Genomic DNA, 22,367 nt, shown 5'->3' on the forward strand with positions numbered 1-22,367 from the left:
TATTTCGTCCTGCAGCCACTAAACTTCTCGGTATACTGCAGCTCCTCAGCAAAGACCCTGAGGTCTGTGGGGTCAGGCAGTCCTGAGGTTACTGCCTTGGGGCCTGTGACTAGCCCTTTGCCTTCCTCGAAGGGAACAGATGTAAGACGATGGATTGAGCCTATTGCATTTACCACGGTTGAAAACTGGTGTTGAAGCTGGCCTCCCTGCTGAGCCCAGCTGTGAATGTGTTTTATTTGACTGGCACTGTTGGTTTTTCTGTAGTTGAATTTGAATGTTTTTGATGGAGAGTGTTATCCTTTTTGCTGTGATTTCCAATACTCCTGTTAGCTTTGACCCAGCTGCTTCATGGGTTAAATTCCCTGTGAGGTCCTGGAGGGCTTTTGAATGTGACCTCTGTTCTGTATCATGACTCCTGTATCTTCCACAGGCCTCTTCACTTCATATGTGTGCCTGCATGCATGTGCACTCTCCCATTCATACAAACACCCACACAGTGTCCTTTGATGAGGACATATCCTGAAACTAATCACGTTTCTTCTTGGGTGAAATAAGAGCCATCTTGCACCACGGTTATAGTTGGTGGACGGAGGGTGTACTTTGCATCTGGAAGCAAAGATTTAGGGGGATTGTGGTATGGCTCAGACCTCACCACCTGAGAAGTCAGCTTGGCTGGGCCCCGAGCTTCTGGCCTCTGGGAACAGCTACCCTGCTACAGTCGCTTCAGGCTGGGGACAGGGAGCCTCAGTATCTTCTGTGGGCAACCCTGCAGTACCTTCCTTTGACAGCCGCCTTCTGCGCCTTTTAAAGAAGTAGTAATGTCAATGATCATTGTCTTTCCAAATCCAGATTAGTTCTTATAATTCTAACTATTATAGTTCTGTAGTCCTATAGAGCTTGAAATAATGAAAAGGTAGCAAAAAATTATTTGGATTCAATCAATACATTCTGTGTAATTAATTGAAAGTGCTTTTTTTTAATGGAGAGCTTAACAATATATTGCTTTTGCTAGGCCATATTGAATTACTTTTTAAACCATCATTTAATTAAATTTAGGGTTATTTAGGCTTGGAATCTCAAAGTTTATTGCTTTTACTCTAGGAATTATTTTATAATAGATTTTTCTGTTTGTCTGCTTAGTTGCTGATAGGACGCCAAACACTGGTTTTTATTACGATACTTGACAAAGGTTTTATTGAAGTCTCTCCCTGGTGTTCAACGGTTTTGTTTTCTTCCTCTTTCTGATATAGTGTTGCTAGTTTTTGAGTTTTGACAGTGCTTAGGACTGCTGCAGGGTGTGGAATTACTGAAACAAATTATATTTATACATTAGATTTGTATTTGCCTCTAATTTTTGTAGAAATTACTAGTTGTTGTCTTTATGTTTTATAGCGTAAATTGGCATTGCTTACTTAACTAGGTTATGTCAATGTATGTAAATGCCACTGACTCAATAGCCAAGTGAAATAACAATTTAATTGTTTATGAAGAAATGATAGGGCAGCTGTTTTGCAAATGAAAAATGCTGTATAAATACCAGATAAGCTGAAAAATGCCAATTATGGAAAATTTCAGTAGAAACTAATTTTTTCAACATTTGTTATTTTTAATAAGACAGTTCTTACTCTTTGATGGGCACTTTTTCTGTCAAGCCCTGTTGGCATTTATCACTTGGTGGAGATCATGTTGATGCTGACTTTGGCAATCTCTCCTTTAATGATCAGGAATGACTGTCCAAGAACCGCCCATCCTAGTTCAGCAGAGCCTGGACCATTGTGCAGACTGCTTGTAGGAACATGTACAAACCTTAATTTCTAGAAGGTCTCATTTTCTTGACTTTTTTGAAGACTTGATCTCACGATTTTTCTGTGGGTGACTGGAAAAGAAGGTAGTTAAATTATTATTGATTAAAATCCATAATAGTAGTAGTTAAGATGTGGTTAGTGCCTTGTGTCTGTGAAACAATGTATTAAGTGCTTTCATGAATGACCTCATTTAGTTCATCAACAGTCTTTCAAGATAGTTATTGTAGCAGGTCTTCAAAGAATGTTGCTTTGTTTTATAACATTGATGAGACTTGTAAGAACTTGACTCTTGTTTATATCAGTTAACCTACAGTAAAATTATACGTTGTTTCACTTGAAGTCTAGGCATCTACCAAAAATGTTAAGTGTGAGGTCTTACTATACAATTAGTCTCATTTTACAGATGAGAACACTGAGGCTTAGGGAGGGTCAATAATTGGTTGACGCTGATTCAGTCAACAAGAGGTTGAGCTGGGGTTTCAGATTAGGAGCTGGGTTCCAGCGCTCAGGTTTTTTTCCTACAGATAAGCTGGTCATGCTCCATATATTACTTTTCTATTGCTGCCACAACTTACCACGACATATATTTACCACTATGTAGTTTTGTAGGTTAGACATTCGATATGGCTATCATTGGGCTGAAATGAAGGCGTGGGCAGGGCTGTCTTCCTCCTGGAGATTCTATGGGAGAATTAACTTCCTTGCCTTCTCTTGCTTTCCTTTCCCTTGTGATCACCTTCTCTGTATTCAAAACCAGATGTTGGGTCACACCCTTTTCCTGTTATATTTCTCTGACCCACTCTTCTGTCTCTATCTTCCCATTTTTTAAGGACTCATGGGCTTTGATTCATTCCCACCCGGATATTTCAAGATACTCCCCCAATCTCCAGGTCCTTAACCTTAATATTATCTGCAGTTTCTTTTGCCATGTAAGGTAACATTTCCAGATTCTGGGGATTAGGACCATGGATATCTTTGTGGGACCATTATTCTGCTTGTCTCACTCTGTGCTGCCTATTTTCTGACTTCAGTTATGTTTAGGAGCCAATGTGTAAAAGTTTTTACTTTTTTGAAGCTATGTGTGAAGACTTTTTAAGTCATTGCAGTTCTGGTCTTTAGGACTATTTTAATCTGGGTCACATTATTAAAGGCAATTGTATAAATGAGAAAGATGTAAATTATGTAGAGAACTGCATAAAATGTTTCTAAGTACACATAAAAGTGTGAGGCTTATGAAATATAAGAAAGGGCAGACGTTTTCTTATTCCCAATAATGAACAGTAAGCCCTAAGAGTCTATTTGTGAAGTGCTCTGTGGGTCAACCTAGAAAGTAATGTCATTTTCAGCTGGGAATTTAACATAGGCTCTTAAAGCTTCCCTCTCATATTGTGAGACAGTAGAATTGAGGGTGTAATCCATTAGAACTGACATTTTTATGGACAGAGTACCAATAGGGAATCCCTGGGTAGAACAGGTTTTCCATTGGGGTGCCATAAATTAAGGTTGGAGGTGATTCCTGAGAACTTTCAGATCATTATTAATTAAATGAGAATTTTGATTACTTGTGAATGAGTCATTTTTCCAATGTCTTATTTAGAGGCAGAGCTGTGTATAACTTTTCTGTGAACGATTTTCTGTCGTGGTTTACATGTTATAATTTGCAAGATATGTTACATCATTCAACTGATGTGACAATCCTATGAGGTAGTTAGGGTAGGTACTATTGTCATATTATTATGATTATTTATATCTATCATATTTAAGTGTATTTATCAAATAGTTGGGTTATCATAAAAGTTATATAGGATTATATATGTGTACTCATCATCTAATTAAAAAATAAAGAATATAATTATAAAATTTGCAAAATGTAAAATCAAGGTACAGATTGGCAGAAATGGCATAATAAATAACTGGGCAAATGATGGACAATTCTCAGAAAAGTCCATTTACATGGAAAGATTGGCATCTATCTGACAAAGTATCCACAATATATAAAGAACCCCTGTAAATGAATGAAACAAGCTAATAGAAAAATAGGCAAAAATATGAACAGGTAGTTCACATAAGAGGACACTTATGCTAGTAAACTGAATGAAAAACTGTTTATATGCTCTAGTTAATCAGGTATTTAAAATACTCATTTTATAAATATGGAAACTAAATCCAGAGGGATTGAGTGATTGGTCCAGGTTCAATCAAGATGGTAATTGTTAGGGAATGGCCTCATGCTGTTCCCACTCGAAAGGTGTTGGGATGCATTTTGCAAGACTTTTTTCTATTATTTTCATCAGTCACACAGTATTTTGTAATGTACAGGGTAACTAATGACTTAGATGTAATAATTCAACTGTAACTTGGGTAGAAGGATAAGAGAAGCATGGAGAAAAGCCAATAATTGAAGGAAAATGCTGTTTTAAGCGTTTGGGTTCTCAGTGTGTCCTTTCCTTTGGCCCACCGCCTTTGGAGCACTTTGGGCAATTACTCCCCGAGTGCGTAGGCATTTCATTGTGGCTTCTCTGTTCATTTTATTCATGCTCCTGCTGGGACGGCTGTGATTGCAACTATAATGAAGCTGGACTTACCACTTCTTTCCGTTTTGGTACCAGCAGAGGTTAAGCAGTAAAAACTACAAAAAGCACAAATTAAACGATTTTTTTCTTTGGCTGCTGTTTTCTCTGTATGCATTTTATTTCATAAATTCTTGTTCTGAGACTTACTATTTATTTTAAGAATTTTGGGTCTGATGTCTAAAATGTTCTCTCCATTTGAGTTTGAAGCTACAAATTTCAACATTAAAGAAGACTTGTAAGAACTTGACTCTTGTTTATATCAGTTAACCTACAGTAAAATTGTACGTTGTTTCACTGGAAGTCTAGGCACCTACCAAAAATGTTAAGTGTGAGGTCGTACTATACAATTAGTCTCATTTTACAGATGAGAACGCTGAGGCTTAGGGAGGGTCAATAATTGATGAAGTTTCTGCTCTTGGAACTCACATGTCTAGAATAATCAAGTGCTGATTTTCCAAAATATTACGACTCTTCTGAGTTACTTCTGCCCTCAGGTCAGCCCCCCCCCCCCCCCGGCATTTTAAATCAGCTGTTCCTAAAGTATCTTTCACTTGCTCTTACAAAATATCTTTGTTGATTTCTGTGATTGATTATAAAAACAATTGAGGAATAAATACAAGGCAGGCAGAAGAGAATTAATAGTTCAAATATTTCTAAGTATAAAAATGCAAGGCTAGGGTTTATTTTTAATTATTTAAAGCATATTTATTATAAATATGGATGATAAAATAAAATGTTATTCATTTATCAGAGATCAATATAATCACCATAGCATGTACTTCCCACTGGATTCATAAATCTTAATACTTTTTCATATTTACTGCAGATTCTTTTTTTTTTAAAAAGAAAACATTACAGGTGCAAGCAAAGTGCCCATGATTGCATGAACTCTTTCTCAGTTCCTTTCCTCTCTCTTTTAACCCAGATGCAACTGCTATTTGGAAATTATTCTTTTATCATTTTCCTGTGTGCCTTCATACTTTTACTATGAGCATAAATGTGTATGTATACTATGTCATGCATTTGTAAGTATAGGAACAGTATAGTTTATGTACTTATATATGTGTGTATTGATAGATGAACAATATATGTTATATGTTTGTGGATATATATTTATATACAGAGTATCACTCTTTTGAATATTTAAGGCTTAAGTAAATTGTATAGCTAAATTTGCTTTTTCGTTTAAAATTGTGTAATTTTCTTATAATTATATAATATAACCTGTATCATTCTACTACCTGAATTTCTCATTCAACCATATATTTTGAATTTTCTCATGTGACAATGTAGATCTAGTTTTTAAATGTTTAACTACTGTTATAGTATTTTATTATAAAATATATCATATTCATTTCCCTGCAGATAAGGTATAAGTTGTTTCTAGTCTTTCATTTGTTAGGAACCTATAGCAATGGGTCTTCTTGTATACGTTTCTGTGGGACAGAGTTGTCCAACCAGTGATTTCTTGGGAATAGGTTATAGGTAGATCTGAGATACTGCCCCCTCATTAAGCTCTGTGGGGGCGGTTGGGTCTTGGGGCAGTCAGAATTCCTAGGGAAGTCCTCTTTAGCCACATGAAGCCACCTCCATTTATCCTAGTTGTGCTGTATAAGTACTATTATTTTCCATATGTACCACGGTGACCATATGTATATATGGAGAGAGAGAAAGAGTGAGCACAATGTTTGGCATTTTAAACTTTTTTGTCAAATGGCTTTTTTTTGTGTGTGTGGAAGAGAGAGAGAGAGAATCAGAGAGAGGGACAGATAGGGACAGACAGACAGGAAGGGAGAGAGGTGAGAAACATCAGTTCTTCATTGCAGTTCCTTAGTTGTCCATTGATTGATTTCTCATATGTGCCATGACCCGGTCAGGCTCTTGTCAAATGGCTTTTAAAAGTCACTGGACCAATGTTGCTTCCGTTGGGCTGTGCATGGGCTTTGTTTCTGTACTCCTTGCCCTTAAAATTGGCTTTGTTAGACTTTAAGTTATGCAAATTGACTTTTACAAGTCTGATAGGTTTTGTGTTTTTATTTTGTTTGATTTTATTTAGCTTAAGTTATGTCAGTTTGTATTTCTCTGGTCTAATGGTGCTGAGAATCTTTTCTTCTCTATTGAACATTTGGGTCTGTTTTGTGAATTGTTTATTGTTTGCCCAGTATTTATTATTTTATTAGACCACTTATTTCCTTGTAATATGTAAGAAAGTTAAGTAGATGCAGATCATTTTTCTGTTCTATTTCCACCTTTGAAAACACATTTAGCCCCCTTTTTTTCTTTAAGCTTTTATTCTCAGATTTCTCTCCTTTTATAGGTATTCTTTAATTCCTATCTGTTGTTTTGATAACAAAAATACACTTACTGTATTTCCCTCCTCTTCTCTCTTCTGCCAATTTTTTTCTTCTGCCAATTTTTAATTGTGTTATTTTTACCTTTTCACAATGTACTACTTTTTTATAGTTGTCTTTCATCCACACTCCCATGTTTATTTTTGTCTTAAATCTCCCTTTAGATATTTTAAATGCTCATTTGTCATTTTTGCTGAAATTTTCTCAGTTGTCTCTTGGTTGGAGGAAGTCCATCATTTAAAAGATTCTTCATGAAGGATTCGTGCCTGCAGAATTCCTTCTGTTGAAAAATACTTTAAAAAATTCCCCCCTACAGCCTTAGTGCTTAAAGGGAGGCTTGAGTATGAATTCCTTGGTTTTCACTTTTACTTCTTGAATTTTTTTTTTTGCGAATTGCTATGTTATTGTCTTCCTTCGTGTGTTTGGTGAAAATTCTGATGCAAATCTAATTTTTTTCCCTTATAAATTGTTTGATCTTGTATGTAGGTCTTGAGGACTTTTAAACTTAGAAATTGAATAGTTGTAGTCTTGGTGTTGATATTTTGGGGTTAGTTTTCCCTGATACCAAGTGGTCTCTTAAATTTTGTAGATTAAGATATTTTTGGTAACTTTTCTTGGTTTATAATTTGAAGTACTAGTTCTGTTCTAGTGTTTGTTTTGTATCAAATTTGTTATTTTTCCCCCTTTACCTATCTTCCATTTCTACTACTTTCTCTTTGATTTCCTTTTTTCTTTCTTTCTTCATATCTCTTTTTATTCTCTTATTTTGGTTATGTACATTTCCTTAATACCCTTTATAAAATATTCATTTGAAATTATTCTTCTGTGAGTATTTTATAATTTATCCTGCACGTATAATTTTGTCTTTTTCTTTTCGATCTTTTCTGAGTTTAGTTTTCTCTTCATATCTTTATTTGTCCATGTTTGTCCTTAGTTTTGGGTTTTTTTTTTGACTCAGGGTGGCTTTGCCTATCCTCTAATTCTAGGTTGATCACCTTAATTTCATCTGGAGTGTTGCCATCTGGTTTTCTTACGCTTCGTAGTTGTTTTATTATAGGGACTTTTCCTCTGTTGCTGTGTGTTGGATTTCCTACTATTTTTTGATATACCTCTACATGAATCTTTTTTTTCTGTTCATTTTTTGTGGTATTGGGGTGTTTTATAGAAATCCTAGCTCATTGGCTCCCTCTTCTGTCAGTATAGCAAAATCAGATACTTAAGTGGATTTTTTTTGTTGTTTCTGAAGATGGGAGAAAGCTGTTTGTTCACAGTATTTTGATTCTCTTGTCCTGTAGGGCCCTGAATTTTTCATGCTCTGATCTGCATGGATACTTTTTAGTATTCTGACACTTAGGTTGGGCTTCGTCTGTCTACTGATGGCTTTCGATCAATTTTTGGTCCATCACTAACTCTTCTTGTCTCTTCCTCACAGTTTTCAGTCTAACTTTGCTTGCGACGAAGCCTGTGAGGTGAGGAAGGATGGTGAGGAAGGGGTTTGAGACAGCACTGTTTGGTCCGATGGTTCTTATTTACAGTTGTTTTGAGTTGGTGACAATTTCTGTCTTCACGTGATCCTGGGGGCATGATTTTTATGACTTTCGTTCTTTTTGTTGCGCTATGTTGTTTGGGAAGAAATATTGAGAGATGGGAACCTATGCAGCCACAGTTGTCTTTAGCACCCTGAGAGTTCCTAAAGCTAGAAGATTTTAAATAACTTCTTTTTTTATTTGGCGGGGGGTATTTTTGTGCTTTGATGTCTCATTGTATTTCATGTACACGTTTCTGCAGGTAACATTATCCCTACTTTACTGATGAAGAAATGGGGGTCCAGCAAGATTTTAATGACTTGAGAGATCAGAAAACTAGAAAGGGGTAGAGATGACAACTAAATCTAAAATGTATGATGCTAAGCTTTTGTTCTTTCTCCTACATCATGCCATCTTCCTGGGCAATTGAACTTACAAAAAATGACTGCAGTCTAATGCATTTTATGAATATTAATATGAACTATCAATTTATTCATCTTTTCCTTGTCTGTTCTTTTATCCTGTATCCCTCTTACATTTTTAGTACCTTCTCTCCATTAGTTGCTTCTCTGACCTTCAGGGGTACATCCTCCTTGTTCTGAATGGGATAATGCACATTAAGCTTTGTCCCAAGGGAAATTAATTCAACCAATAGTTGTTTTTCTTTTTATCCTTACAGAACCTTCCACACCACCTTCCCCAAGGCAAACAAACTGTCATTTCCCCTTAGTGGACTTTTACTTATGGGAGGACCAGGGCACATTCACTGTCCTTCCAAAACTCATTGCCTCGTGGGCTTCAGCTCCACCTCAGAATTGAAACCATTCCTTGGCCCAGGCTCTACAACTCTCTGCTCATGCAAATGGTAGCCCCAGGTGGCTCTTAGCAATAGCTTTAGGCCCTCTCCTTTCAGGAGTGTGGGATGTTATATTTTCTGTAGTTTTCTTTAAAGTAATTTAATCTGCACCCTAGGGGTGCTTAGTTAACATTTTTGAAGTACCTTAATCAGGAATCCACACTCCAGGGTAGTTAGTTAACATTTGAAAGACCCTAATCAAGATTCTATATACTCCAGAGGCAACCAGTATATCAGATACTGCTCTCTAAGTCTGCACCAGTGGGCGCATTAATTAGAATAAAAGATGTTAGAAGTAATTTTTCATGGTGAAATGAATGGTATTTAAGATAAGAGTTGACCAAGTGACTCCACTGGGATGAAAATGGAGGATCAGAGCTTGGCGAGGCCAGCGGCATACCAGTCTAGGGCTAGAGCTTGCTTGGGTCCTGTGCTTCCAGTCCTTGGAGAATTCTGTCCACTCACCTGGAGCATGGAGCTGGAGCACATATCTCTATAACCCTGCGTGGGCCAAATTCCATCTGCTCTGCCTGCTTCTCCACCCAGAGCTCACTGGACACACACTCTGACTCTCCACACCCCATGTTGGCTGTTCTTGTCTCTGGAGAGATTACTTAATCTCACTTTTGAGCCAGACTATCATTTTTAATTTAACTTATATTTTATGTATAATAGTGTTATTTTTAGTAGATTGGTTATCTGAAGGATGAATTTGCAGTGACAGTTTGATCAGAAGCACAAGAATTATTTTTAAGTGGTGTAACTTTCTTATTGTTTTCTGCTTGAGAATATGGTCAGGTGTCTGAGGCCAGGCTCCCGTCTGCAGGGCAGCATGGTGTAGTGGTCAAATTAGGCTTGGTAATTTTTTTTTAAGAAGTGAGGAGGCAGTTAGACTCCCGCATGCACCTGACCCAGATCCACCCAGCATGTCCACCAAGGGGCCATGCTCTGCCTACCTGGAGCATTGCTCTGCTGCAACCAGAGCCATTCTAGCACCTGAGGTGGAGGCCATGGAGCCGTCCTCAGCACCCGGGCCAACTTTGCTCCAATGGATCCTTGGCTACGGGAGGGGAAGAGAGAAATAGAGAGGAAGGAAAGGGGAAAGGATGGAGAAGCAGATAGATGCTTCTGTGTAACCTGAGGTTTCTTTTTTTTTTTTTTTTTGCATTTTTCTGAAGCTGGAAACAGGGAGAGACAGTCAGACAGACTCCCGCATGCGCCCGACCGGGATCCACCCGGCACGCCCACCAGGGGGCGACGCTCTGCCCACCAGGGGGCGATGCTCTGCCCATCCTGGGGGTCGCCATGTTGCTACCAGAGCCACTCTAGCACCTGGGGCAGAGGCCACAGAGCCATCCCCAGCGCCCGGGCCATCTTTGCTCCAATGGAGCCTTGGCTGCGGGAGGGGAAGAGAGAGACAGAGAGGAAGGCGCAGCGGAGGGGTGGAGAAGCAAATGGGCGCTTCTCCTGTGTGCCCTGGCCGGGAATCAAACCCGGGTCCTCCGCACGCTAGGCCAATGCTCTACCGCTGAGCCAACCGGCCAGGGCTCTGAGGTTTCTTTTTATATTGAATTCTATTCAGTTGTGGCAGACAGTTCTCTTATATTGGGATAATGTTTTTGAATACACATAAATTATGTAGGTCAAAAACATATGTTATATAATTTAGGTATTGTGCATAACGTAAGGAATGACATTTCTGGGAATTTCTATAATCAACATTACCACAATCTCTTAAACCTTAATTAGCATGTGTAAATATAAATGACAAATGAATATAGCATATCCAATAAAAAAATTAGTGCTTTACCAGGCACCTCAATCTTCTGCAATTTGATGGCGTATGTGTATAGTTATGGCATATGTTACCAATCTTTTTTTCCCAAATATACTATGAAAAGGAAGCAGCCCTGGACTGGTTTAGATTGCTGTCTGTACTCACTAGGAAACACGTAGATTTCTTTTATAAAATATTTAGCTGTAGCCCTGGCTGGTGGCTCAGTGGATAGAGCTTCAGCCCATTGTATGGACATCCCAAGTTCAATACACTGTCAGGGCACACAAGAGAAGTGACCATCTACTTTCCACCCCTCCCTCTCTTCCATCTCTCTTCCTCTTCCCCTTCCAGAGCCAGTGGCTCAGTTGATTTAAGCATTGGTTCTGGGCACTGAGGATTGCTTGGTTGGTCCCAGTCCATCAGCATCAGGTACTAAAAATAGCTTGAGTGATTCAAGCATCAGTCCCAGACGGAGGTTGCTGGGTGGATCCCAGTCCAGGCACATGTGAGAGTCTGCCTCACTATCTCCCCTCCTCTCACTTAAAAAAAATTCGCTGCATAAATTGGATTATTCACTTTGTTTATCCATTTTTATGTGAGCTATCCATAATATAGGTATACATAATCAGCTATGTGCCTAGTAATCAGAGATGTGTAGATTTAAACTGTAGTTATTAGAGTCATGAAATTGTAGACCTCAAAAGAACGTTGGATATCATCTAGTTAATCATTTCGTAAATCCCAAAGTGTCTTAGTTAAACCTCCTTCAGGCTCCCATGACTAACGCCAACCACTGACATAATTTTACACCCACTTAAATGTAGATGTGTAGGTATATATGCAGACTTGTCTGTCTGTCTAATAAGAGATAATTGGGGCCAGGAGGATTTTAGTAGAAATACTTGGTTAAAGAGCATGAACTTCTTTTAATATTTAGCACAGTTCTATCTGTGAAAGTCTTCAAAACCAGGTTCAAGAATCCTCACTGAAGATACTCAAAGCAAACATATCAAAGATAAGAAATTGGGAAAGGGAGTAAAGTATTTCTGTTTGTTAAAGTGTTCTAAAACCCACATATTGAGTACCTATTATAGCAATACAGATACAAGGGGGTGAGTTGGAGTTTAGTAATTTGGAACTATGTACATACTTTCTTCTAATTGTGGTGTGAGGCCTTACTAAATCCCCACTCAATTATTTTTGCACAAGGCTTCTTTTCCATAAAGCACCAGTAATTCTGTCTGACCTCACAGATAGAATTTTTGTGACCATTAGACTAGTCTTCGCAGTTGATTGTATTACTCTTTTAAATTACCTTTTAATTTTCAGCTGATGTAAGTGAAATAGATACTGTAAATTAATTAATATTGGATCTGTGCAGTGTTTATCCTCTAGGAGATGTCAGAAGACAAACAGATAAGGATCTAAACAAATGCGCTGTTTCGGGCTGTGGCATTTTATTATGCACACCTTGCTTATTTGTTATTTTTTTAAAATAGGCTATCTATCATAATAGTGTGCATATAAATAGCCATATGCAGCATAATCTAGGGATTTATTGATTTAAGCTACATTTATCTCATCACTGGTCACTCCTGTGGCAGGTGTCTGTCATTTCTCAGGTGGCCCTTTGCATGGTCCTCTTTTGTGAAGATCATTCTGCCCCAGCTGGAATTTCTGTTCTTTTCCTCCTGCCTGTCTGCTGTTCTTGTCCTTTTATTTTCCCCCACTAGCAAGTTGAATTTACGTAGCTTCTTGGCTGCTAAGTTCTTCTCTTGCTGGTGGGGTTGGTCTTAGGGATGGAGGAATTTTTTTGACCTGTGGTGTCTAATTCTTTATGGATAAAACAAAACAAAAGCCAGCAACTACAATGTGTATTCTTGAAATGTCACTTTTGGACATAGCAATGACAGTTTTGATCTGCCATTAGATCTGTCATGTGATTTCTTTTTTAGAGGCTTAAGGCTTCTTGGTTCTATTTCCAGTTTGTCAAGTATTAAAGAATTTTAATTTAAATACCATATCATCAAATGCCCTCTGCACTGTGAAGAAAGCCATGTGAATTTGCTAATTCTCTATGTGCTTTTTTGTCCTCATGGGGTTCAGAGTCTGGTGACTCTAAGTAAACAACACTATTGTGGATAAATATGCAGAAAAGCCTGACCTGTGGTGGCGCAGTGGATAAAGCGTCGACCTGGAAATGCTGAGGTCACTGGTTCGAAACCCTGGGCTTGCCTGGTCAAGGCACATATGGGAGTTGATGCTTCCAGCTCCTCCCCACCTTCTCTCTCTGTCTGTCTCTCTCCCTTTCTCTCTCCTCTCTAAAATGAATTAAAAAAAATTTAAAAAAATATACAGAAAAAATACCTTTGGTTCCTATTTAAGTGCACTTTCTGAGTTGGGGGCAAAAACGGGATGGAGGAGAATAGCCTACATGTCGTCTGAAGTGGAGGTTTTAGAAGACTTGTGTAGTGGTTATAAGGACTTACTCCATGTACGGTGCGTTTTCAGCCTTCCCTAAATAAATAGATTTCAGTGCATTGCAGTGGTGCTGAACAACCTGGAGTGGACTTGTGGTATAGCTGAGCTTGAATCTATTAAAGAAGACTGTATACATTCTTCCACAATATCACACATTTTTGGAATGTTGCAGTTTTAAGGAGGTGAGGAGAGGGGAGGGTGGGGAAAACTTGAACTACTTAGGGTCCATATTTAAGCTTGTACTCACCTTTGCTTTGTGTAAAGAAAAATATGGAATTTTTATATCTAGGAAATACTCTTCATTACTCTTTTTCTCAAAGTTCTGTCTCACTTGTACTATGTATGGTTTTTCCTTTATTTTTCTTCATCTCTTTTATCATCTGTTAAATTTTGTCTTATATATCTCTTCTGCATGTATTTGTAAATGTCTATATTAAACTATTTATTTCTTCTAATAAATAGGAGTTTGAGACTACATTCTGTCTCTCTAGAATTCTCATGTCAGGCCCTGGCCAGTTGGCTCAGTGGTAGAACGTCAGCCCAGTGTATAGATGTCCCAGGTTTGATTCAGGGCACACAAGAGAAGCAACCATCTGCTTCTCTAACCTTCCTTCTCCCCTTCTTTCTCTCTCTCTCTTCCCCTCCTGCAACCATGGCTTGATTGGCTCTAGTGAGTTGGCCCTGGGCACTGAGGATGGCTCTGGGGCCTTGGCATCAGGCGCTAAAAATAGCTTGGTTGCTGAGCAGTGGAGCAACACCCCAATTTGGCAGAGTATCACCCCATAAGGGGCTTGCTGGGTGGATCCCAGTAGGGGTGCATGCAAGTGTCTGTCTCTTTATCTCTCCTCTCACTTGATTAAAAAAAAAAACTCATGCCAAGTATAGCATTTTGTATACAATGGATGCTTAGTGTCATGAAGTCACTGCCTCATTCTGGACGTGGTAGTTTATGGAAACTTCTCATAGAGATTTGCTTGCATGTTTTTAATTGTTTCTATTTCTTAAAACTCACGAATGGATATGGTTTGAAGACTGTACTGTTATTTTATGTTTCTTAGATAGTTACTCTGAAAATATAATTATGAATATAATAAAAAAATATTCTCTTTAAGGGTGTGATCAAAGCAATGTGTCATTTATTTGGCTTTCTGCTGTTTGAAATTTGTAATGGAATTGGTGTCAATCTTTCCCAGTGAGGGAGATCAGCCTGCAGGACATCAAGGAGGATTTGGAGTTGGACCCAGAGGAGAACAGCACCCTCTTCATGGGCATCCTCATCAAGGGGCTGGCCAAGCTGAAGAAGATCCCAGAGACAGTGAAGGCAATCAAAGAGCGCTTGGAGCAGGAGCTCAAACAGATTGTGAAGCGGTCTACAACCCAGGTGGCAGACAGCAGCTACCAGAGGGGGGAAAACCTCACTGCGGAGAACCAGCCAAGGTAGATGGGGGCGTATTTTGTGTTTTTAATCACTGTTATACCCTTTTAGGGTTCAAAGTAAGCAATTAACTTCTTTTGATATTTTGAACCTGGGTTATTATAGTTCATACAAACTCAGATTGGTGAAAACAGCTTGAGTAGGTATAATTCAGCTTTTTTTTTTATCACCATGTGTAGGCAATATTACTTATTTATTTATTTGTATTTTTCTAAAGCTGGAAACGGGGAGAGACAGTCAGACAGACTCCCGCATGCGCCCGACTGGGATCCACCCGGCACGCCCACCAGGGGCTACGCTCTGCCCATCAGGGGGCGATGCTCTGCCCCTCCGAGGCGTCGCTCTGCAGCGACCAGAGCCACTCTAGCGCCTGGGGCAGAGGCCAAGGAGCCATCCCCAGCGCCCGGGCCATCTTTGCTCCAATGGAGCCTTGGCTGTGGGAGGGGAAGAGAGAGACAGAGAGGAAGGAGGGGGGCGGGGTGGAGAAGCAAATGGGCGTTTCTCCTATATGCCCTGGCCGGGAATCAAACCCGGGTCCCCTGCACGCCAGGCCGACGCTCTACCGCTGAGCCAACCGGCCAGGGCCACTTATTTATTTTTAATTTATTATTATTTTTTAAATCAAATTTATTGTGGTGACTTGACATAGTTGTGGAGTTTCAAAGTGTTTTTCCCGTACTCGAAGATGAAGCAATGATTGACTGTTTACTTAGTATTGAGCAGAATTCAAGGCATTTTGTGTGTAATGTCTCACTTCAATTTCATTACAATTTTATGAGCTACTTACTTGTCCCTGGTCTTCCATTTAGCAAAACTGGGGCTGAGAGATTAAGTGAGTAAGTCGAGGTCACAAAACAAGTGGTTGATCTTGGGAGTTGAAATCAAGTCCATGGTCTTTTGTGTCCCGTTTTCTCCTTTAATATGTGGTGATATTTGTCATTAGGCAAATCAGCCTCAGGTATTACTGTATCTCTTTAAAACACCTTTATCATTCTTGTTTTATAAGGGCAAAACTGAAATTGTACTCTGACCCAAACTCTGTCTTACCCTGACTTGGGGTTATGTCTGCGAGACCGAGTTTAAGGTATCATGGACTAATGTCGTCTGGCAGTGGGACAAGATATTGGGGGGGCTTTCGTAGAAAGTCCAGAATCATTCTGCACAGTTCTTTGTTCTCCTCTCTGCTTCTGTCTCCGGCTCTCCCCATATACCAACACACTCACATGGCAGGAATTTGGCATGGGGGCCGGGGAGAGGAAAGGCCATTGGAAACTAGAATTTCATCTGTGAACAGTGGGCACAGTAGAGCGTGTCTTCTCAGTGCAGATAATGTGACTTCCTGGGAGGGGCTAGACAGTGTGCAGAAGGCATCATAATCTTGTTGATATGTTGATAAAGAAATTCTGTTCGTTAGGGCTTTAAAAAAATGTTTTAAGGAAGATAAATTTAAGGAGAAATAATAATAGCTTACTTAGTATAAAATTCCCCAGACTGACTTTAAAGTTTTTGGAAAAATAGTGTATCTTATTTTCATGTTCATATTGTTTTGTGTATCCAAATAAACATTAATTTTAATTATACTGTAAAACTTCAAAAACTAATTCCCTCGTAAACTTCCTTTGAAAGTGCAGTTGTTGAAGAAACCATCTTTCACCCCTCTTCTGCCACAGAATATTTGAAAGCATATTTTGTGTGAGCCCGGGGTTTGGAGTCCAGCAGACTTGACTCTGAATACTGGCTCCTTCGTCTGAGGACAGTGTTAGCTGTTTTACCAGGTTTCTGGTGTTAGATGAGGTTATATGGTTAGAGCTTAGTAGGGTAGCGCCAATAAGTACTATTACATGCCTGTGTGTGTGTGACTACACACGTTTATTTATTCCTGTTCCTTTCCTCCACTTCCTTATTCTTTGACCACTCACAGTGTGATCCAGACAAGCCGGGGAATGGCTCTAAATTGAACTTTTCTTCTTTGTCTGGTGCTTGGATTTCCTTGAAGACCTTTTGCCTCCTTACTAATGAACTCTCCAGGATTCTGGTTTGCTGTTTGCCCTGTTGCCGCGAGTCCCTGGATGAACACACTGAACTTTCCTAGGGAAATAACATGACTATAGTATATATTGGAAAGCAAACGAAAGGGCACGGATCAATAACTTTTCTGCAAATCTCATTACAGTACCCTTAAAAGCGATGTGTCTTTCAAAGGATTTTGACCTCTTCCTCTTCTGTTCACTAAGCCCCTTCCAGAATTCACTAGTGGTGATTGCAGCATTAGAAACGGAAATTCAGCATACTGCCCCCGGAGATAATAAAGGTTTCTCTATGAGGAATGAGTCAGCAAGAGGGCTTCTTTATTCTCTAAGCTTTGGTTTTTGTCAACATTTTAAAGGCTTTTGTGGGCAGGATATATATTGGACACAAGCAAGGGAAACGAGCAAGGGAACAAACAATCTATCTGGGACATGATCTCATTTTATAAAAGGTACAAATCTGATATTTTGTGCTCAAATTCTTTGAGATAAAATAGTACAGAGAAAGCAGATACTTAGGGTGAACCTGTTAAAAGTTTTTTTTTTTAATTAAGGTGACATTGGTTAATAAAATTATGTAGATTTCAAGTATACAATTTTATAATAAGTCCTCTGTATTTTTCAATGTGTGTTTACCATCCAAAGTCAAATCTCCTTCCTTCGCCATACATTTGACCCTGTTTATCCTTAACAACACCCCCCTCCAACCCCTATCTCCTTTCCTTCTGGTAGTGAACCACTTTTTGAAGATCAAAGATTAAATTCTTAGGGATTCTAAATGACTGATAATGTCGAACTTGTCTGTGGCGACCCTGTGCTATCGAATGCTTCATGACGTCTCAAGAATTAATTACCTTGGAAACCATTGAAAAGTGACGATTTGCATTGTTGCTTCTAGAGGGTTAGAATTTGAGAAGGGATATTGTCAGCTTATCCCTTGAAGCTTGCGTGGTACTTTGTGTTCATCAAACTTTACTGGGAGCTATAAGTGGCATTTATTTTAGAGAGAAGTCAAGTCACAACACTTCACAATTCTTATGCTAAAGCTGTAAGAATCTGTCTTTCTTGTAGAAAGTTGGAGCATAGCCAGTGAGAACCATGATTCTTCCTTTCCCAACATGCATCTTCTCTCACTTACCCCTCCTCTAATGAAAAAACCTATTCCAGATCATTAGCATATAAATGCTACTCGGAGGCAAGATACCATTTCTGTAACTTTTTCTAAAATTTCATTGTTCAGCCTCATCTTATTAAATATATCCTCATTTTGATGCATTGCAGGCTTGTTTTCGTTTGTCTTTATGTGTAAAGAGAATTAATGTTGCGTGCTCTTTTGCTTGGAAAGTTGCAGGAACCAAGCTAGACTTCTGTCTCATTTTCACTTCCTACAGAGTCAGGATATTTTTACAGCCTATTCTAAGTAATCACTTTGGTGTCCCCCCCCCCCACTTCTTATTTTACTTTTGACCCCCAAGCTATCTAAACAAAATGTCCCAAACTATCTGTTGTCTATTTACAGGAGAAGTATTTGTCATTCACAACAGATCTAGTATCTATAAACTGCTGCTGATTTTTTTTTTTCATTTTTCCGAAGCTGGAAACGGGGAGGCAGTCAGACAGACTCCCGCATGCGCCCCACCAGGATCCACCCGGCATGCCCACCAGGGGGCGATGCTCTGCCCCTCTGGGGCATCGCTCTGTTGCATCCAGAGCCATTCTAGCGCCTGAGGCAGAGGCCACAGAGCCATCCTCAGCGCCCGGGCCATCTTTGCTCCAATGGAGCCTTGGCTGCAGGAGGGGAAGAGAGAGACAGAGAGGAAGGAGAGGGGGAGGGGTGGAGAAGCAGATGGGCGCTTCTCTGTGTGCTCTGGCCGGCAATCGAACCTGGGACTCCTGCATGCCAGGCCAACGCTCTACCGTTGAGCCAATCGGCCAAAGCCTCCGCTGCTGATTTTTAAGGGAAAATAGTCAACTACTGTTATTGCCAACTTTATAAATATTAGGGGGACGTGTGCTTTGTCAGTTTCCCAGAACCAACTGTCACCCATCACGTCCTCGGAAAGGCAGACCCTGTCTTCAATTTCAGATCTTCAACTTTGGCTGCCTAATCATAGATTCCTCCCCAAAATCTAGCTCATGAACATTTTCATATTTTGATTTTAAAGAAGTTGGGAGGAATTCTCCAATATCTAACAAATAAGAAAAGCATGAAGAAAAGATAGAAGAAACTTAATCTCCCCCAAGGTGCGATATCTTTTCAAGAATTTGAAAGAGAAAAGAATCTGAGAAAAGAATGATTGGCATGAATGAGGCAACTACACTATTTGTTTGAAAATGGTCCTGTTTGGCCCTGGCTGCATAGCTTAGTTGGTTAGAGTGTCGTCCTGATAAGACGAGGTTGAGGGTTCGATCCCTGTTCAGGGCACATACAAGAATCCACCAATGAGTACATAAATAATTGGAATAGCAAATCAGTGTTTTTTTTTCTCTCTCTCTTTCTCCCCCTCCCTCTCTCTTTTGCTCTCTCTCTCTCTAAATAAAAAAATTAATTAAAAAAAAGAAAGAAAATGAATTTGTTTAAACATTAAGAAACAAAATTCATTGCAGGGTGAGGTTCTGCATGGCTGTTCTACTTTGGTAAAACTGTCAGTCTTAAAGAGAGCAGAGTGGATTGAATGAGTTGGAGCCATGACTGCTAGAGAGATCATTTTCCTGTTCAGGAGGAAACCATTTTGCAATGTCCCTTATCTCTCTTATGAATGGAAGAAGATTAAGTGTCTGATAAAAAAAAAAAAAAAGCAGAGAACATCGAGTGTTCTGCACTTACTGTCATATTGAAGAAAGGTTTGTGGAAAGCACAGGAAGGAAATATACTTGAAGCCAAAAGTCATTGTGTTTGGAGAGTCAGGTTGTATGTTTTATTTTCTGTTGTATTTTGCAGCTGTTAAATTATAGTGGGAAAGAACTATATTAATAAAGAATTCAAAGTATTACTCAAGTTATTTTAATCAGAAAAAATCATTAAAAATGAAAATGGGGTGTCAGTATGGAAAATGTAATACCTGTTTGCAGACCAACTGGATCATGTCCATTAGATTACTTTTTATCACATATGTGTGTGCCTGCATGTGTGTGATTCTATTCTGACGGCTCCCAGAATGGAAGCCCCTAGAGGAGAGAGAGCTAGTTTGCTTTGTTCAGCACCGTACCTCCAGAATCTGGCCCAGTGCCCACCTGACCCATAATAAACATCTATTAAATGAAAGAATAAATTTCACATATATTGAATATCTGCCTGCCATGGACCTAAAATTGGATTAAACATCATGTCTCTGTCCTTATTGAGTGAGGGGAAGAAAGGCATTAATCAGAGAACCCTGAGATAAGTATATTACAAATTGTGTTACATGCTAAAAACAAAGCATGTTGTGAGAGCATATAGGCATGGGGACCTGAGCTACTCTGGGTAGGTGGTGTTTTGGTTTTTGGGTTTTTAAATAATATACTAAGATAGCTTTTATAGTTGTTTTATACTAGCTGTCATTATTGAGCTCCATTTATTTGATAGTACTTACCAGTGAACTAGCCAGCTTTCTAGTAAGTCTGTCCTTTTTTTTTTTTTTTTTTTTTGTATATTTCCGAAGTTAGAAGCGAGAGGCAGTCACACAGACTCCCGCATGCGCCCAACAGGATTCACCCGGCATGTGCACCGGGGGCAATGCTCTGCCCATCTGGGGCTTTGCTCTGCTGCGACCGGAGCCATTCTGGTGCCTGAGGTGGAGGCCATGGAGCCGTCCTCAGTGCCCAGGCCAACTCTACTCCAATGGAGCCTTGGTTGCCAGAGGGGAAGAGAGAGTCAGAGAGGAAGGAGAGGGGGAAGGGTGGAGAGGCAGATGGGCATTTCTCCTGTGTGCCCTGACCGGGAATCAAACTCAGGACTTCCACATACCAGGCCAACGCTCTACTGCTGAGCCAACCAGCCAGGGCCTGTCTGTCTTTTTATTGATTTTCAGGATCTCTTTATATAGTAAGACAATTAGTTCTTAGGTATTTATATTGCAGTTTCCCCCACTATCTTTTTTGACTTTATGAAGTCTGATCATTAGACATTTGTAGTAATTTTTATGAAGCTATATTTATAAGTGTTTTCTTTTATAGGTTCTGGGTTTTGTATCCAGTTTAGGACTTTCTGACTCTTAGATTAGAGATAGAAATTTCCCAAACTTTCTTCTAGTACAGCGGTTCTCAACCTGTGGGTCACGACCCCGGCGGGGGTCGAACGACCAAAACACAGGGGTCGCCTAAAGCCATCGGAAATATATATTTTATTTAAAAATGTGTTGTATAATAAATATGTATTTTCCAATGGCTTTAGGCGACCCCTGTGTTTTGGTCGTTCGACCCCCGCCGGGGTCGCGACCCACAGGTTGAGAACCGCTGTTCTAGTACCTTCTTACTATTTATATTTTTGATACATCTGGACTTTGAAGAACTGGCTACCCTGCTTTTAAAAAGATGGAACACTCATTACATTGTATTGTAATGGACTGTATACCCCTTTTATTTTTCCCCGTGTCTTATCATGTAACTAATTCTCCGTGTTGGCTAAGTGAGTGCCGAATAATTCTAACCCTGAGTCATCTACTCTGTGGTTATGGTTTTTTTCAAGGTGGATATTTGCCTCATTTTCTAAATATTTTTTCTGGTTTTTCTTTCAGTGAAGGTTATAGATTTGTAGTAATACATTGAATATTGCTCTCAAAGTTGAAAATATATACTGTACTTTAAAAATTCAGAATCCAACACTAAGAATGAGAGCATACTATTGTGATAGGGGAGTCTTACACAGTGGTCTTATCTATGAGAAAGTCTACAGACACAGGTGCCAACGTTAATTTTGTAGCACAGTAGAGTGTTTATGAAAAGAGAAATAAATATTTCTCATGATTCCTTTAGATGTGAGGCTAGAGTCAGGCATGTGTTTCTTTATCATATCTGTAGCCTTTCCTTTCATCTTTTTTTTTCTCTCTTAGTTACTCTTCTGTTAGGTATCTGAAATGTAGGAATCTGTGGAATCGGTCGTTATGTTTTACAGAAGAGTCATGGAAGAGCAGCTCTGAAGCAGGGTCAGGCATGTGTCGTTGTGGCTTCTGGTCGCCATCCGCAGGCTCTGCACGTAGCCCCTGGACCTGCCTGGAATCGGGAAGGGCCGCCCTGTGATTCAGAGGCCAGTTAAGTCGAATCAGACAAGCGGGAAGCAAGTAAATTTGACTTCAGTGATGATGATTCCATTTGGTTAAATCTTTGGTTTTAATTACACGTATCAGTGAGAACACGCTTTAAATATACCCAGCTGTTAAACACTGAAGCGTATGGATGGGATGAACCAGGGACATATAGCAGAAATCTCACTGTTCCTCTACTAGGATATAGCCCTTGCAGCTTTACTGACATATGTTTAGAACAAATGGTAGGAATTAACTCGTTACATGTAGAACTTATTAGACCAATTATTAACTAAAATACAGGCTGGGGC

General features: G+C 39.4%; 1 protein-coding gene across 2 annotated transcripts in view; it reads left to right on the plus strand.

Annotated features, from left to right (window-relative positions):
• The window catches only part of EXOC4 (exocyst complex component 4), a 683,500-nt gene that overhangs the window by 56,645 nt on the left and 604,488 nt on the right, over positions 1 to 22,367 (plus strand). For both annotated transcript variants that reach the window (XM_066262321.1, XM_066262322.1), the window contains exon 6: positions 14,563 to 14,806. In XM_066262321.1, coding sequence (XP_066118418.1) covers positions 14,563 to 14,806 — 244 coding nt within the window. The remainder of the gene's footprint in view (positions 1 to 14,562; positions 14,807 to 22,367) is intronic.

The sequence above is a fragment of the Saccopteryx bilineata genome, chromosome 2, assembly GCF_036850765.1.
Source record: "Saccopteryx bilineata isolate mSacBil1 chromosome 2, mSacBil1_pri_phased_curated, whole genome shotgun sequence".
NCBI classification, from domain to species: domain Eukaryota; kingdom Metazoa; phylum Chordata; class Mammalia; order Chiroptera; family Emballonuridae; genus Saccopteryx; species Saccopteryx bilineata.